Genomic DNA, 17,647 nt, shown 5'->3' on the forward strand with positions numbered 1-17,647 from the left:
CCTTCTATGTCTGTAGCCTTGGTAAGAAGACAGACAAAGGATTAGTAAGAAGGACCGACAATGAACAGGTGAGATTTACGAAGGATCCGAAGCCATCCCCTGTGTGGTAAGCGCGGGGTCTAGCATTGATGAAGTCGGTGCCATCGATGTAACCTTGGCTATCTTCCTGGCCTATATCAGGGGAGCTATTAGAAGTTGCGTGCGAGTCCCAAGTCCCGTCAGTTCCCTGTGTTTTCGTTTCCTGACTTAGTGCTTATCTATTGTCGCCCGGCTGTCCTTCATGCGCTTACAACAAGAGCAAGTGGATAGAAGAGAATCCACTGAGCCGACATCGCTCAGCTTTCAATCAAAGATCGCACTGGGGGCATTTGCTACGTTTAAGAACTGGAGCATAGACTTGCGGACTGTGAATCGATTACTAGAAGGAGTATAGTATTTCGATAATAAAGGCCTGGGATAACAGTGTATGGTCTACAGAGTATAAGCTCCGGCTATACTGAGGCACTTTCAAGATTAGGCTAAGATCCCATATTCTATACTCCAGTACCTCCTTTTTGTTATGACACCAGCCCTAGCGTAGGCAGCTGTGACAGGGAGAGAATTTAGTCGGGGTTTTGGAGGTAAAAGTCCCGTAGAGCAAACCGTAGCGTTGTTAAAGGTGCTAAAGCCATTCATCCTCCACGAGCTGACATTTACTGTATGCACCGTATATGAAATTATGAATCAGGTTAAATTCAATCTTGTCCTTCCTGCCACTGAGAACTCACTGCATCGTCGCGTCTTATCCATAGCGGTCGCTAACATCTCTGCGGATTGCGTCTCCCCAGGCGGCAGAGAAAGGTTCTCCCCCGATACCATGACGGGCAGCATATCTTAACCGGCCTTCGCTGCTAGAATCCAGACCTAAAGATTTCATCACATCGACGGAAGAAAGCGGATCTAGCAGGTCATTAACACCAGTAACTTTCTTCTCAATGCATGTGCAGACTGACCTAGTGGACCGCGATGAGCGTTCCCCATGGCGAAGTTATGTCCTCGCCTTGGACCGCCGCCCATATCGAAATTGAATTCCACGTTGCGTGCAAACCAGCCGATCGCCTCGAACAGTGTCTGGGCCCAAGTGGGCGCGGGCGTTTCGGGTTCTTCGCGTTCCTGTTGTGAATTGCCAGTTCTCCAGACGGTTGTCTCTTTTCACGACTGGATCGAGATCAGAGTCGCCACGAGGAGTCAAATTGCATTGCTCTGATGATTTTCTTACCGGTTGCCCGTTCGATGCGGACGACCTTTCCCCAGTAGGAGGTGGGCGCAGTCCAAGTACCCTTCCAGCCTCAAAATCTTTTTAGTCCCGGGTATGAGCCCATGGAGAAGGTGTGGCATTCGAACGAACAAAGGGCCTTGCCACTTGTGACCGTTCCTTTCCTTGCTTTTATGCTACTGTTGTATATTAACACGAGTTAGACGGAGCGTTCGTCCGAGATAGAGCCCACATTGACAGCTGAAAGCATAGACTGGCCCTATCCTCCGAAATGCCCCGGTTACCACGCCAATTTCTCAAGGTAGTACTGTGCAGGGCTCCTCAGGTATATCTCCGCCTACGAGAGCCGAGATTGGCGAGAACGTTAGGTGAGCGCTGTTATGGAAGAGACTGCGTGTCTTCGTGGCTGGGATCGTGATGTTCGTTGCTCCGCTTTGGATCATCCAGGCATTGGATGACTCCAGACAACGACTTGGTGTCATTACCGTCTTGATCTTTGTCTTACTCTCCGTGCTTGCAGCCTCAACTCCGGGACGCCATCGGGGTGCTTGTAGCTGGTAGTTAAGTAGCTGTTTGCTAGTACAATGACCTTGACACTTGGCCGGCAAATGCGAAAACCCCAAGTGGTCTTAGTTCATCTGCAGCAGCAACGAAGCTTTGAGCAGAGATTGAACCCAGGCCGCATCATCAGGCCTAAGCTGGCCTCGTTTTCCTTAGTGGTATTATGCTGAAGCTCCCAGTTCCTTGAATCCAGATACAGTCTTCTCGACAGTGCGACTCCGTTCATTTTGTCAACTTCACGAGGCGACATACATGAATCCAAACTGATATGTGAGCTTGTATGTAATAGAGATCATGAGCCTGAGGCCAGAAGGACGGGGAAGAGCTCAGCCGTCAGATGCGGTTTTTGGCCTTTTCACATCGCACCCTACGCGATATTTGACAAGTATCCTCAGAGCCTCGGCAGTAGCTGATCGGAGGACTTCTTCAGATGCGAACATCCATATCAGACAGGCTGGTCGATAGATAACTAAAATCCCATCCTTCCAACGGCCAGCATAGGTCTAGCTTGATCAGGATGAATGAGTCGAATCGATGGACTCTCATTGTTTTAATCGTCGTCCGTGTGCCAGAGACAAATCCTTCATCATTCCCACAACATGGCACTCCTGAATCACATCTCCTTCTCCTAGAGTTCTTGGCGTCATCTGATTCAGGGGAATGTAGAATGAACGGACTATCAGGCCGATGATGTGTGGACCTTTTGAAATGTGTGTTAAAGGTTGTATCTGGGGCTAGATTGCCTAGGTATCTGCTGAACAGAACGTAGCAGCCCATCGTTGACGATATATAAGAGGATTACAAAGTTGTCTTCTGCCATTTCCCTCAGTCCTAAACCTGAGTGACGGTTTCATGAGTATGACTCACTCCGCCGCGACGGCTGTAAATGTATAATCTCCGGCGAGGAACCAACAAAGACAAAGCCAAGCTCCCAAGACTGCCATGCCTCACAGAGACAATACTGCAATTACAAGAGAGATATATTAAACGCTCGCACTCCCGCAGCGACCCTAAGCAGGAAGCAGTTTACCAGTAAAGCCGGAGAATTGCCTCCTTCATCACAACCCACCCAACATGCATTTCGCTATGCTCCTCTTCCCTGGCTTTGAAGCCCTCGACGTCTTTGGCCCCCTGGAAGTCCTCAACGTCCTCTCTGAGAGAAAGCAGATTTATCTCTCGCTGCTCGCGTCAAGCCTCACTCCCGTCTCAACTCAATCCCCGGACCCAGCCGCACGTCGGGCAGGCTCCATCTGCGCCCAGGAAGTACTTCCAACAGGTACTTTCGCCGACTATTTACAAGACGCACGCGCCCCGGATGGCGTCAAGGGCAATATAGACGTGCTCGTCGTGCCCGGCGGCGCGGGAACCCGCTACCCCCACGCCATCGATCCCGTCATCGAGTTCGTGCGGGGAATCGCCCCGCCGGTGAAGTACATCATGTCCGTGTGTAACGGCGCGGGTGTGTTAGCCCGGGCAGGCGTGCTAGATGGGCGACGCGCGACGACCAACAAGATGCTTTGGGGGCAGACAACGGCGCTGAGAGGGGAGGTGCGCTGGGTCAGAGACGCCAGGTGGGTGGCTGATGGGAATGTGTGGACCTCTTCTGGAGTGAGCGCGGGGATCGATATGATGTTGGCTTTTGTCAGGGAGACATATGGGGAGGATCTGGCTAGTGGGATAGCTCAAGAGATCGAGTATGTTTGGGATAGGGAGGAGGACGGGACCAGGGATCCGTTTGCTACTGCTGCTCTCTGAGGCTACATGGCTGGCTTGCGACCCTAGAGTAGATACTCAGACGAATGTCGTTCCGCAGGCAACGCAGTGGATAATGCGGTCTCTACCATCTACCGCCGCATTAACGGCGAGAGGTTTCACACTCAGGCTCGAGGCTGAGTCATTGGCATATGTGACGCTTCTGCGACTTTCGCGACCGTCGAGATAAAGACTTGTGTCAACTAGGTGTTCTCTCAAATGTATTCTTCTGCGACAAGATGGATATGCTTGGAGTTGGACTATTGATCCTGACTGGTCATTCCAGGGCAAATTAGGGTTACATATTTGATCCGTCTCAACGTGACATCATCCCTCGATCTGATCGCTTCTTGATCACTCCATCACTCATCCGCCAGACGACGATGGACAATGGCTAACCGGACCCTCGAATCATTCTACAAACCCATCCGCAAACCGGGCAAGCCGCGTGTGGAGGACACTCCTCCACCGCCCTACTCCCATCATCCCAGCTATCCCTTCCCCATCGCGGATCTTCCCCCCTCCATCGCCAACACGCTGCTGGATCTCCCAGCCACCCCCCCTCGCAGCATTACCAACCAGCCGCACCTGGATCTCCTCTACTACCAACCCTTTATCCCGTCAGCCACCGCCCGCGAGCTCTTCCACTTCCTCCGCCGCGAACTCCCTTTCTACCGTGTCCAGTACACCATCCGCCGCGGCCCGACCACCACCCAGATCACCACCCCGCGCTTCACCACCGTCTTTGGCGTCGACGATACCTCCCTCTTCACCCATTCGCCCGGTGACTCTGGCTCTACCTCTTGTCTAGTCGACAGCGAATCCCACAGGCCCGTCCCGCCCAACAAATACAAATCCCACCCCCGCCCCATTCCCCCCTGCCTCGACGCCCTGCGCCAGCGCATCGAGGCCGCTACCCACGGCGCCGTCTACAACTTCTGCCTGGTGAACTACTACGCCTCAGGGGACGACAGTATTGCCTACCACTCCGACGACGAGCGGTTCCTCGGCCCAAATCCATGCATTGCGTCGTTGTCGCTCGGCGCGAAGCGCGATTTCCTCATGAAGCACAAGACTGCGGAGGGTGTTGCGGCGGCGCCGGTCAAGCTGGCCCTCGCGGACGGGGATATGGTGATCATGCGGGGCGAGACGCAGTCGAATTGGTTGCATTCGATCCCGAAGAGGAGGGGTAGCAGGGGCGAGGCGCGCCAGGGGAGGATCAATATTACGTTTCGGAGGGCGGTGGTGCCTGCGGGGACGGAGAATTATTATAGGTATAACGTGGGGGAGGGAAAAGCCCACAGATGGAGGGAGGAGGAGGGGAGGATGGTCGAACTCTTCTAATCTTGGATACGCTGTAGCAGTTGCTGCATGCCAGCCAGGGATGTGTGCAAGGGCCAACCAGATGGTGCAACTGCATGGTCAGCTGTGTCTGGGCAGTTCCACGAGGCAAGGATACGAGGGTCAGCATGAATGCCCCGCTCAGGCTGACGGAGGATTTATGTCGGGACCTTCCTGGCGATGACAGAGCAGTCAGCATGGCTTCTTCGCGTCCTGTCTATTCGCTGCAGGAGGTCTCGCGGCATAACATCGCAAAGGACCTCTGGATCGTAATCGAGAAGGAAGTCTACGATGTCACCCAATTTCAGGCAGAGCACCCCGGTGGCGCGAGGAGTGAGTCATCTACTGAGAGACCAAGAAAGCAGTCTGACGAGACAGTCCTGCGGAAGCTCGCTGGCAAAGACGCAACGGAGAAATTCCTCGAGTATCATGATACATCCATCCTCACCCGATACCGAGAGCGCTTGCAGGTCGGAGTGTTGTTCGAGGGACCGGAGCCGCAGAAGGGATTCCTTAGTAGATTCTTCCGCTCATGATCTCGATGTCATCTGTATCTAAAACACCGTCTACAACTTCGGTCTCAATCCAGCCTCGATATCTTTCTTACTGTTCTCCCGCAGCACTCGCTTCAGAATCTTCCCACTAGCACTCTTCGCGATAGCATCCACAAACTTGACCCCCCCAACCAGCGCCTTGTACCTCGCCAGCCGTTCTCCCAGATACTTCCTCACATCCTCCTCCGTCAGAATCTCGCCTTCGCGACCAGGCTGTCTGACCACGTACGCCCGAGGATACTCCGTGTCTGTCCCAGGAAACACCACTCCAATCACCGCCGCATCGACAATCAGCGGATGACCAAGCAGAACAGCCTCGAGCTCCGCCGGCGCAACCTGGAACCCACGCACCTTGATGAGCTCCTTCCTCCGGTCGACAATGTACCACTTGCGCGTGCGCCCCTCGCAGTACGCGATATCGCCCGTTTTGAACCAGCCCTCTGCGTCAAAGGACTCGGCGTTGGCGGAGTCGTTGCGGAAGTACCCCGGGGTAATAGTGGGGCCACGCACGCACAGCTCGCCGCGGACGTCAAATGCGGAGATGTTGTCTCCGTTTTCGTCGATTAGTCTGCAGCGTTAGTTGCCTGTGGCGCATGAGGGTAGAAGGCGGGGGGGGATGTACTTGGCTTCGAGATTCGGGATTAGCCGGCCCACGGACCCCGTGTCGTCGTCCTCCGGGTACGTGAACATCGTCGCGATCGACGAGGTTTCCGTCATTCCCCAGACCTGGGTAAACGGCGTGCCGTCTTGGAGGAGCGTGCGGAACCGCGTCTGCACTTCTTTATCTAGCGGGGCGGCACCGCAGATGACGTTCTTGATGGAGTGCAAGAACGGCCGGGTGCGGGCGAGTGGAGACGTCAGGATGGCGATGGCCATGGGCGGAACGATGGTCAGGTCGGTGGCCTGGTATTTCTCGTTGCACACCAGGTACGGCTCGAGGTCGAAGCGGCGCATCATGTAGGTGGTGTGCCCGGCTTTGATGGCGCCGACGTGTGCAAAGACCGCGGCGGCGACGTGGAAGACGGGCATCGCGGTGATGCGGGAAACCTGGTATGGGCGGGGATGCGCCTCGAAGACCAGCTCGTGCTGCGCGATGAGGTTGTGATGCGTGAGGGTCACGGCTTTGGGGAGGCCGGTCGTCCCGCTGCTGAATAGTCGAGCGGCGGTGGTTTCCTTGGCTCGTTGCAGGTCGTGGAATGCTACCCAGTCCTCTTCGCCGTGGCTGAAGAGATCCGTCCATGATCGTCGACCGGCGGGTACTTCCTGTCCCAGGACATTGAAGATGAGCAGGTTTCCTTCGGGGATGCCTCGCTCCTTGACGGCTGCAAGAATAGACGTCACAATCTCCGGCTCGGAGACCACGAACTTTGCGTCGGCCGCCTTGAAATGATGCACCAGCTCCCTCGTCGTGTAGGACGGATTGGTCCCGGTGTAGATCCCGCCTGCGCCCACGATGGCCAGCACCAGCATGCAATAGTAGATCTATTATGCATTAGCCTTGCAAGGGATATCGGGGACGGGGGTGGTACATCGTTGAACGAGTGAATCGCAACGCAATCGCCAGCTTTGACACCCCAGGCGCGTAGGCCGGCAACCAACTGGCGGACGATCTTCCGAGCCTGCGCACAGCTGATCGATCGGGAGGGATTGTTGACATCAACGTAGATCTGTCAGCGTCAGTATTCTGCTTCCGCATGGATGAGGTCGTCTACCGGTCGGTTGGCATCATATGTATTGTCGAAAAATGTACGAGATGACATCCACAGAAGGGAGGAGGACGCGTTCCGACGGTTCGAAGATCATCTTGGCGTGATGACAGTGGGATCGAGGAGTTTAGCGACGATTGGGGGGGGGGTGTTTGGAGATGAAGTTATTCAGATCGATCTGTGTTAATCGGCGCACGGTTGTTACCCCGCTCCGTTGAGCCCTCGACTGCAGCGAAATAAATGCTTGATCAACAGGGTTATGCGCGGCATGCAGTTTGTGCTCATGCATATTGTTCCAATGCAGTAAGCTTGTTTGTATTTTATACGGAGGAACCCAAAGCGGATTATTATGCATACAAATAGGACCACTAGGTAGCTAGAGCACCGTCCCCATGATAACTCCACTAATGAGACTGCACACGGCAGCGTCAGATAGCAGCCAAGGGACAGTCTCGCCAGTTGCTTCTAATTAATTCTACAGGTCCATATTCACCAGCGCAACACCAACCACAGCGCCGGGAATGCACTGCATGGTAGAGACAAGACCCAGCCACGACGCAAGCCGCACCGTCATCGCAGCCCTGAGGACCATGCTGTACCCGCGGGTAGGAGAGTGCTTGGTAACTCGGTTGCCGAGACTATACATGATGTGGTAGCTGACGGTCCAGCAGCCTCGATCGTTAATCCACATACCCCTATGGGGAAGAGAGACTTGCCAACACCGATGGCTAAACCCCAACAGCCTTGATTCAGATCGGGGTATCTGTCTACTGTCTTAGCGGAGGCGACGTCGGTGTGCTAGGTCATGTACTTGGTGGTGAATGGCCGATGGCATTTGAGATATGGTTTGCACCGTGGCAGATGGATACGACCTGCGTTGTTGGAATAGATATCCAATGTGTGGCGTTCGAATGTGCTGTAGTAGAACAAATCTGGACCGTTGTCTAAGGATATTTAACCTTGGTAGCAAGCTGGGAAGAGGGCCATGGGAGTGCCAGAATCCGAGGCGGCGGTCTTCCTTGGCCAGGCTGTGTCAATTAGCGACCGCTGGAGCAACCGAGGAAGTTGACATCCCTGCGTTAGTAGTAAGACACAACAAGTCAGCGCTGTGACACCAGCAAAGACACCATGGGTAATACCGCAGGGGTCTGCCGGCACCTCGGTCGTCGAGCTTGGAACGCCGTGTCCACCACCGAGGACCATGAACAAGGCCAGGATTTCAGCGGTAAGAGCATGGTAGAATGGAAGAACAAGCAGAACCCACTTTATCGGATCCTGGCGCGAGAGCACCACCAACCGGACACGCATGAAGAGGATGGCACCGAATCCTGCCGAGGGGACCTGTTGTACAAGGGCAAAGGCACCGCCAAATCCTGTGATGGTTGCAGGATACCAGTTTGGATCAAGGCCAGACATCTTCACCTGACTGACATTACGTAGAAGCTGGCCACATCCTATCGAAACAGGTGTCGGACTTGCTCAAGGCGAAGAGCTCCTAACGAAAGGTGCATAAAATTAACACCGACACCCAGACGGAGATCAAAAGAACATGATACCAACGAGCCAGTCAAGGTCGTGATACCCATATTCGAAAGTAAGTCTCACCGGCGCTCGAGCCACGACTTCAGATGGATGTAGGACGATCGACCGGGAAGCAAATGTACAAAAGGGAGAGTCCTTATACATTCTAGGGCTAATACCATTCTCGCACTCTAGAAAAGACCACACGGAATCGAAGCCTGGCCATCTGGGAGCACCAACCAGCGGCAGAGCAGTGCATTAAACCATCCGACCATCAGATCACAGCGCCGCAGTTCAAAGTGTGCATTCACACGCAGTTCCAATTCCTCGATGAACCGAGAAGGTCCCAATGACTCGCAGCACCGGTGTGCGTCGCTGTCCAAGATACCAAGCGGGATGGATCTTCGTCAGGAGGAACTTCCTTATCAAAGCCCCGGCGCCCGCCAAGTCCGTCTGCAGGCTGCCGCGCTCGGCGCATTTCGTCTGGTTAAGCATACGGGACGTCTGCAACGGAGCCGATGTGGGTACAAAGAGTGGACTGCGTGTGTCTAGCCCCGAACGCAATCGAACCACACGAGCACGAGTTGTGCGAGCTCGTCATTGCCTGTCAGCTTTCATCACAAACGACAAGTTCAAGCAGTGCCAACCACGCCTGGTTCGAGAGAGTGCCGAAACTGACGCCGCGAACGGTCAATGCAGCAGGAGCCCCGGTGTGGTGGCGCTTACACAAGGAAATCCGATGATGAGAGTCTGTGACTTGGGTTCTGGTGGATTGCAGCGTCCCTTTGAAGGCGCTCCTGAGTTTGGCTATCGCATAGGGCACTTGTTCTGGAATCGATTACAGAGAAGCCACTTTGCTGCCACTTGTATCACAGTTTCACGCCATGGCTTGAGAATATCTGGGGTGATTGGTCTGCAGTCCTCGGTTCCGTGGTGGGCGCTTCCGATTTTGATAATGATACGTAATCGAAGCCATTCCAGTGTTACAGTGGAAGAAGATTGCTAGCATTCTTATCTGTACTCCATAGCAGTACTCCAGGGAAGTTAGGCTTTTTTATACCAGTCATAACAGGGGTCGGAAAAGTTATGCCTAGTTTTCGATACCCTACGAGGGCAGGTTACCCGTATGGACCTAGGCCGAGCACAACCTTCAGACCAAGCTAGAAGCCTCCTGAAATGGTTCCTATGGCTTTGCTCCAGATTAGTTCTCAGAACCCTAATGGGCCCTTTAAGTAGGACGTGTAAGAGTCATCTCTCTTTGTTATGAGGCCATGACTTACCTCGGTTTGACCAGAGACTAGCGCGCAGAATGTACCCTTACATTATCCAACGGCCTTCCCTCTACGGAATAATCAGCAACAAACCTGCAGCAGTCCCTCGGCAATGGCGACATGCTGCTGCAGGCCGAAAGACTATCAATCCGTTCAGCCGAAGGTGGTAGAGCCGTGCAACGAGTCAGCTCGACAGAAGAAATCTACTCCAATGGATGATGGGTACGGGATTTGCCTGGATTCTCCTGCATGCCACGTGGCTGCATTATCAAGGCCTGGGCCATGTGAAGATGGGCGTGGCACCGGTGATTGAGTCTATAAGCTTTATCAAGCGTTGGGCAATCTTACTAGTGCCATACAGTCAAGATGACGAGGTTGCTGAAACTGAAAGGGTGGATAGTAGACAGGGCTAACGATGCGCCGCTGAGTTGCTACCTTCTCAGAGGGGATCTTTGACAAAGAATTGCATTCTTGTGTGGAACTCTATTGCGCTTGTCAGACGGTACGTGAACATCAGATGTGAATCAAAGCCAGTAACGTGCGCTGTTGCAATATCAGGACCCGTAAATGTCAAGTAGCAAACGCCTCCTCTAACCCAAACACCTAAATTCGGTCGCTATGCAGAAGTGCGCCTACGTGATCATATGAAGCAAACGTATCAAGCATTGCATCAAACTCCATCGAGCCCATCCCCGCCAGGTCTGATCTGTAGGCAAATCCTGCAGTGGGGGTACTTTCAGCGGAAAGTCCATACTGCTCGTAAGACTTGGCCTGCGTTTCGTGCATCTTCATGTTAAGGTTTCCGTCAGTGGCAAAGGAGGATAATTCCCAGGAGGGATCTCCTATATATGAGGTGGGGATGCCCGCCGGCCATGACGAGCTCTCGAGTATCTCAGGTCCAAAGGTCGACGCAGTAGAGGTGGTCGTGAGACCTGGAGAGTCCGGGACAGAATTTGGCCTCGACAGGGCTGTTTGTTGCGGGAAGCCATCGTCGAGCATCTGGATGGCGAGAGCAATGTCGGTACAGAGACTAGTCATGTAGGCGGCTTTGGACGCTTGAGATGTAGGGGAGGATTTGGCGGAGAAGAAGTTCATGTGGGCTGCGAAGGACGAAAGCAGCTCGGCATCGGCGCGATGGTCTTGCTGGTACTCTTTCATGATCGCAATGAAGAGTTCGAGGAACAACGTCATGTAATAACTCAGGCAGATACTGGGACTAGTCAGATCAAGATGTCCACTGTTCCTGCAACCAAACAGACAAGCATACCTTTGGTACAGGGCAAGTTCAACGACGCTATCGCCATGGGTATCACATGTCTCCCGCAAGAGGCGAAGGCCCGCCCGCGCATATTCTACGCGTGAGCGGCGGTTGTTGGCTGTATGTTCCAACCTTTGAGCCAGGACCCGGAGTGTACACAGTGTGTAGCGCAGCTCGGTGAGGCAGAAGGCTTCCTGGGCCGTCATGGTGCTTGCAGGAGAGAGGATGTGTTTGTGCTGGATTTCCCAGTCATCCAATGTTCGGTTGATCTGCTGAGTTTGACGACTGATGTACTCGCGGCCCTTGTGAGCGGTTTGCGCCGAGTAGAGACGTTGGTAGACGTCTTCTTGGATCCGGGCCAGAGAGATGTGTGCCGAACGTTGATCCCGTGGGAGATGCTCCGACTTGGCCACTGGGAACGGCAGCCCGCAGTCATACGACGGAAGCAGGCAAGGCTTGCCGGCCAGGAAAGATGCGTGCTTCTATTCCGTCGTGAGCAGGGGAAAGTGACACAAACAATTGGTAGACTCACATCGATGATGAACAATGACCACCACAGATCTTTCTGTTCTGCGTTCTCCGAGTCCGGACTGCTTTGATGGAGACCAATGGATTTGGCTAGCTGGCACGCCTGTGCGAAGACTGTCTCGAAGGTCGCGAGAGAAAAGTACTTTAAGGCGATCAAAGCCTGAGCCGGTAAGACAGTGAATATACCATGCATGAAGAAGGGACGGCCTACCATGCTTAACAGGGCTTGCACGTTCGCCAACTGTGGTCTCAAAAGTCTCTCGAAATTGTTGTACCCTCGTCGATAGTTTAACAACAAACTTTTGATGAGCTCCTCTTCCAGGAGGTTGTGAGTGATGGAACCCGCTCGTGTCGCTGCACTATATCTGGCATCCAGGGTCTGCAGAAGAATATTGTTGAACGAGATCACCCAGGCAGGGTCGGGACTATTGACTCGGGGTCCGTATTGCTCGTCAATGGCCGCCATGACACTCTGCCGGCTGTAGAGGGGCAGAAAGGGACTCAAGCAGGCAAAGTATGTTTCTAGACAGGTCTCCACCAGCGCTCGTGGTGGTAATGAAGGCAGCAGGCCATCGGACTCGGGTATCGACATGACCGGGCTTTCTCGGGCGAATTTCTCAAACAGTTCGCCGACTTCTTGAAGCCGTGACTGTAATGAACCAGTCCGGTCTGGTATGAAATCCGGCGAAGCCGGACTGTGCTGGCTGTCTGGACTCGCGAACGGTACTACCGATCTCAGTCTATCGCACGCCGCCTGGGCTTCGGTATAAAAAGAAGCAATCGGGGTTGATCCAGGGAAGGTAGGGTCATTGCATGCTTCGGCATTCGTTTCTAACGACGCATCTGTGAGCGTGTTTCCGTCCGTAGGCGCACTATCATTGGGGTCGGGATGGCTGCTGTCGTCAGACGGGATAACCGAGCTTTGCCGTGCCGTCGCGTTTGACGGAGTCTGCGAACGCTCGACGGCCGACAAACAGCGAATGAGCGCCTCTTCAATCTTCCCGAGACGGTTTCCGAGGATTTCGACATCGTTCACCCTATCCAGGCACAGGGAGATTAGAATCATCCAGATCAACTAGAAGAACACAGAAGACGGACAGTTTCTTGGTATGATTGACTCGCTTCCCCTTGTTCGAGAAGCCACAGGCGAGGTTGGATTTGCGGCAGCTGGAGCACTTGGGATATTCCTTGTTGCAACGGACCTTGCGGATCCGGCACTCATCGCAGGCCTCCCTGGACCCTGTTGATGGCGGCGGCACGTTCATGACTGTCGGGCCATGAGATCCTGGCTGACTGGGAACGGGCTTCCCCCTGATCCGTTTCGCTCCTGTCTGGTCCTGTGGACCCATTATGCAGTACAGAAACCAATACGGACAGGACGACTTCAAATGCAAGGCAGAAAGGGGGAAGAAACAAGATGGTAGTAGACGGGGCGTAAGAGTCAAAATGATATGCACAGGGAACCACGGTATAAATTGGCCTGGCGGGGGAAAGCCACCAGAGATACGAGAAGACTCAGCAAACAAGAAATCAAGGCGGCTGCTCGTCTCGAATCCTCTGTCAGCACGGGTGATAAGACCATGATCGCCATTCAGAAGATGGTGATCGGTATATATTCCGCACGGCCGCGCCGGTCCGGCTGGGTGGATATCAGTAACAATGCAGGGGTCTCGCTTCGCAAGCCCTGAAAGAGGAATAATCAGCGGAACATTGAGCGATACCCCTCCTACTCTCCTCCGTGGAGCAGAGGAGGACTCCAATCCATGTGAAGGGGGAAAAGCCAGAAGCAGTAAAAGTGGTCATTTTGTAAAGAAGAACGCAGTCTGCAGACTATGCCGTTTCAAGGAAATGTGTGAACACCTTTTCGAGCGGACGCGGCACTCAATCCAAGAAGACAGAATCCCTGTCGACCAGGGGGATTGTAAGAATCATCCAGAGCCATTCTCTTTGGCACTGGCGCCCCATGACTGGCTGCAGTGCTGCATAACGACAGTCGATACTACAGCGGGTGAGCGGCATCAACCTCCACATCCACATGTATTCGTTGCACAACCTCGTGGCTGCAGAAGGATCCGAACCCTTCACGCCCCAGCCAGTGCTTAGACGGCAAAAGGCGAGCCGAACGGGTGCCGTCGAATTCTGTAGAGCTCCGTTTCTTCATGGTCTGACTCGAACAAGCTTCGGATTCAAGAATTGTGGCTGGAACTCAACTCTTCATCTCAGATACGGCAGGTTCGTCTGTTTTTCTACACACCAACAATGTAGGAAAAAGACCCTTCTAAAGCGATTGGACATTACAAGACTATCATCAGCTTCTAGTCGAAGAGCGGCCAGCTGTGCATGAGAACCCTTGCTGTCCTACCAGGATTCAACCCAGAGGCCTTCGGATAAACTGCGCCAGACTCCAACGGATCTTCCTCGGGGGGGGGGGGGGGGGTGGGAAGGAGGAGGGGCGACGGGAAGAGTCCGGGTCCGGCCAAATTGAGGAGGGCCCTCTTCGATCTAGCAATGCGCGTTGGGGGAAGCAAGGATGCAGATTATGATGTGATTCCGGACATTTCCCGCGGACCTTGACATTCTCCAGGATAGCGAGTCTCCGTGGCAGACTTGCAGGACGGCGCAGGTCAGTAGCTCAAATTTTAGCGCCTTCTAGCCCGGAGTGGGTAATGCTGGAATTACAAAAGGGTCGAGATTGCTTGCGCAGGAGCAGCTACCAGCGTGCGTGCGCAGTTTTGGCCTCTAGGAGGCTGCCACTGATCCTCCGCCGTCTCTGGCTCGCTTGCGTATTTCGCTTAGCTGTCAACGCGGGAGATTGACATGCCGAACGATCGATGTAACCTTGTAAGATCATACTCTAAGACGCATAGTGTTTCAGTGTTTCAGAATGCCAATCCTGAAGAGTGAAGATGACGATAGCTCGGCGAGGGTCTGTGCCACAGGCCGAAGGAAAAATGTACGGTATACTCCTCTTGTGAACAAGAGGTACGGAGTAATATAGATGGGTGCGTCCTACCTTGATGGCCAGCAGGAAAAAACGTCCGGATAATGTCGACAGCAACTGCTGGGATTGTCTGCAGCCTGGGCTAGCAGATCGGTCTGCTCCCACTGAACCAGCGCCGGCCCCTGCAATAACAAGGGAAGTAATACTTATTGCCACGTTTTATCTCGGTTGATGCGAAAAGACGACGATATACGAAGTACTGACTCCCAGGGCGACCCGCTGGAGCCGCACCACTATCGCTCCCCATCATGAAAAACGCGAGAGCAGATAACAGCGACCTGTTCGGGGTGGAATGTTGGCTGGACAACAGGTCCATTGGCCGCAATGACTTTCGCATCGTGATGCTTATCGGATGGTACATTTACTCATACAAGTTCAATCCTCGTCACTGCACCATCATGTCTTGCCCGGGAACCCTGACGAATCTAGGGGGGCCGGTATATCAGGACTGGAGCTTCGCTTTATGCCCGCTGCATAAGATCTCGTAATATCGGTGATAAATCTCACTATCGGTGGGTCGTGATTTGTGGACGCTCCATATCAGTATACTGCTTACTCCAGCAGAGGACCGAAGGACGCCCACTATCATGGATTCTTCGGCATTCCCCGTCCTTCGTTGGGCTCTGATAACGAGCCCTGCAGGATTAATGACGAGTGTGAAATCACCTTGTGGACAACCATATGCAGCACGCCCATGCTGGACTTTTCCACAGCCGCGATGGCTGAGACAAGGCAGGGATGCAGCTCGTGTTGGCCTATGGTGTATGTTCTGCTCAACACGCGGGCTGGCGAGCGGATCAGCGCTGCACTGGCCGTGGGGGAACTCTGCTTTTCGACAACCGCTCTCCAACTGTCTCCACTTCGAAGGGCATTCTGCAGCTCGAATCCTCCGATGTTTCATCTAGAAGATCAGCAAGAAGAATGAAGGGGATGCCGTGGCTTGGGGGGGGGGGGGGGGACCCTTGGCAAGTCCCGGCACATCCAAGCGGAGGAAATCTCCATGGAGCAAATCCGCGGACTAATCTGACTCTACTCTGTACAATGAATGCCAAGGTCGCGCACAGAGTCCGAAAGAAAAATGCCCAAAGGGGCAATATAGCGCCAGCAACAGCTTGGCATCACCGCGAATGAGAACGCCAGCGTCGGGGAGATGTGGACGAGCAGATTGCACCAACGCCAAGTCGCCGTTAGTCCAATAGTGCCCAGTCGGTGGCGTTGCCGAGCCCGAACACCGCCATGATCTGGTTCAGGGCCAATCATGTTGACAGACTACGAGTCTGGATAAAGCCTGGGCATCCTCACATCACGATGGTTCCTTAAGGTGTGGATTGCCAAGGGAGGGGCCGACCCACTGCAATTATATGGACCGTCAACTGCGCTCCTTCGAATGGGCGCATGGGCGGATCCTTCCGGAGCGCCAACCGAGCCATGGAAGACGAAACAGTGTTGTGACATGTCAACATATATCAAAGCAGTCTTGTCGTGAGGCGGTTTCCGCGCGTCCTTCCCATATCACACGACGTTCGCCCAGGATCATTACATTAAGTCCAAGAGAGATCGACCGGGTAATCACTCATTAGCCTGATACTTTCCAATATTCGCATTGTGAGAGTCGCGTTCAACAGGTGAAGGGAAGGCAGCACTGTACTTGTCGCTGAATATCTGGAGACACTGACGCTTCCGACCCAAGAACTGACCTGCTGGCTGAATCAACTCATTGATTCTGGTGATATACACTTTTAGGGTTCGTTCCCGGCATCATCGTCATCATCATCATCATGATGTTAGCAATATATTCGACTACGTGGCGACTAGGAAGGGCACAAGTTCGTAAGATCTGCCTCTAGACCTCCCCTATAATGATACACCGTAATAGCCAAGGGTCACTGGGACACAGATTGTTCCGGAAAAAATGGATTCTACAAATGCGACACGGTGCATGCGATCCGACAACTCATTGGCTCCTCCTCCAGAGACGACAGTTGGCTATGATGTGTACTCACATACCTCTCTATGGGTTGCATTACCATCAGCATAACACGAGTACAGGCCTCATTAATAACCATCTGACAGTACTAATCTGTCGACTCGCCAGACCCCAGCCGAACAGCTGCTTGTGCTTCTCAGCAGCGCTGTGATTGCCCTCATCTGCCACTCCACGGCTATGAGTGGTCCAGACGGTTATGATGGCAAGTCGGGGGAAGCGTCTGTTCTCGCCTGTAATCCAGCCTGAACTCTGTTTGGGGTCTGCCTTGTCGCCACCTCGTCTCTGACAAGAAAGTCATGACCGTGATTCGTCGGCAGCGAGAGTCTGAGCGTACTGCCCAGCCCCCTGGCAAGCTCAGAGATTGGCGGGATATCTCTTGTCAGGGCTACTTTTGTAGGATCGGAACACATAGACCTGTGGCTCGTAGCCATTGAGGGCGCAGATGGTCTATCAGCGCGACACATTGAGCCTTGATATGACATTGTGATTGGATAGTGTGTGGGTTGGATTGACTTGGCGTCTTCAAACTGCGAGATAGTTTCAGTGTATACCTTCCTTCTAGTAGACACCCTCTTTCCGTGCGGCTCAAGCGAGCAAACATTCACACTCGGGCTTATTCGTTCGTGCAGCCGGTGTTTATGGACAACAAAGTGGAATATAAACTTGATGATGACATCAATCCCACAAATCCCTTCTCAGAACATCAATCAGTTGCCATCGGGTGATCAACGGGCAAGTCCTTCAGGTTTCCAACCAAACTTGGAGCGGCAGGATCCCTAGTGTGATGATTATATCCAACCAAAGTGAATAGACTCTCGGTATGCCGAGCAGGATGTAGTCTAAGAGCACACGGCAGGGAGAAACTCTATCAACCGATGAAGACTCCTCACTGTTAGCCCTATCCGTGCAGCC

The 17,647-nt window shown here is 53.6% G+C and overlaps 6 protein-coding genes across 6 annotated transcripts; 3 read left to right on the forward strand and 3 right to left on the reverse strand.

The window, feature by feature from the left end:
* Positions 1-2,890: 2,890 nt before the first annotated feature.
* AFUA_5G14240 (DJ-1/PfpI family protein) lies at positions 2,891-3,571 on the forward strand (the record flags this gene model as incomplete). Its single annotated transcript, XM_748140.1, has 1 exon — positions 2,891-3,571. One exon carries the CDS (start codon positions 2,891-2,893, stop codon positions 3,569-3,571), a length of 681 nt encoding a protein of 226 aa, XP_753233.1.
* A 387-nt stretch (positions 3,572-3,958) lies between these two features.
* AFUA_5G14250 (alpha-ketoglutarate-dependent dioxygenase AlkB family protein) lies at positions 3,959-4,912 on the forward strand (the record flags this gene model as incomplete). Its single annotated transcript, XM_748139.1, has 1 exon — positions 3,959-4,912. One exon carries the CDS (start codon positions 3,959-3,961, stop codon positions 4,910-4,912), a length of 954 nt encoding a protein of 317 aa, XP_753232.1.
* A 74-nt stretch (positions 4,913-4,986) lies between these two features.
* Positions 4,987-5,445, forward strand: AFUA_5G14260 (cytochrome b5-like heme/steroid binding domain-containing protein; the record flags this gene model as incomplete). The annotated part of the gene is made up of 2 exons (XM_748138.1): positions 4,987-5,242; positions 5,288-5,445. 2 exons carry the CDS (start codon positions 4,987-4,989, stop codon positions 5,443-5,445), a joined length of 414 nt encoding a protein of 137 aa, XP_753231.1.
* A 30-nt stretch (positions 5,446-5,475) lies between these two features.
* Positions 5,476-7,748, reverse strand: AFUA_5G14270 (acyl--CoA ligase; the record flags this gene model as incomplete). Its single annotated transcript, XM_748137.3, has 4 exons — positions 7,176-7,748; positions 6,993-7,130; positions 6,086-6,945; positions 5,476-6,031 (listed from the first exon to the last, which is right to left on the reverse strand). Exons 1-4 carry the CDS (start codon positions 7,221-7,223, stop codon positions 5,476-5,478), a joined length of 1,602 nt encoding a protein of 533 aa, XP_753230.2. The 5' UTR covers positions 7,224-7,748.
* A 375-nt stretch (positions 7,749-8,123) lies between these two features.
* On the reverse strand, positions 8,124-9,822 carry AFUA_5G14280 (uncharacterized protein; the record flags this gene model as incomplete). The annotated part of the gene is made up of 1 exon (XM_748136.2): positions 8,124-9,822. The coding sequence occupies exon 1, from the start codon at positions 8,583-8,585 to the stop codon at positions 8,124-8,126; it is 462 nt and encodes a 153-aa protein (XP_753229.1). The 5' UTR covers positions 8,586-9,822.
* Positions 9,823-10,415: 593 nt separating this feature from the next.
* AFUA_5G14290 (Zn(II)2Cys6 transcription factor) lies at positions 10,416-13,685 on the reverse strand. The gene is made up of 5 exons (XM_077804899.1): positions 12,846-13,685; positions 11,959-12,784; positions 11,752-11,907; positions 11,229-11,701; positions 10,416-11,171 (listed from the first exon to the last, which is right to left on the reverse strand). The coding sequence occupies exons 1-5, from the start codon at positions 13,094-13,096 to the stop codon at positions 10,565-10,567; spliced, it is 2,313 nt and encodes a 770-aa protein (XP_077661035.1). The 5' UTR covers positions 13,097-13,685; the 3' UTR covers positions 10,416-10,564.
* Positions 13,686-17,647: the final 3,962 nt, after the last annotated feature.

Source organism: Aspergillus fumigatus, chromosome 5 (assembly GCF_000002655.1).
Source record: "Aspergillus fumigatus Af293 chromosome 5, whole genome shotgun sequence".
In the NCBI taxonomy this organism is placed as follows: domain Eukaryota; kingdom Fungi; phylum Ascomycota; class Eurotiomycetes; order Eurotiales; family Aspergillaceae; genus Aspergillus; species Aspergillus fumigatus.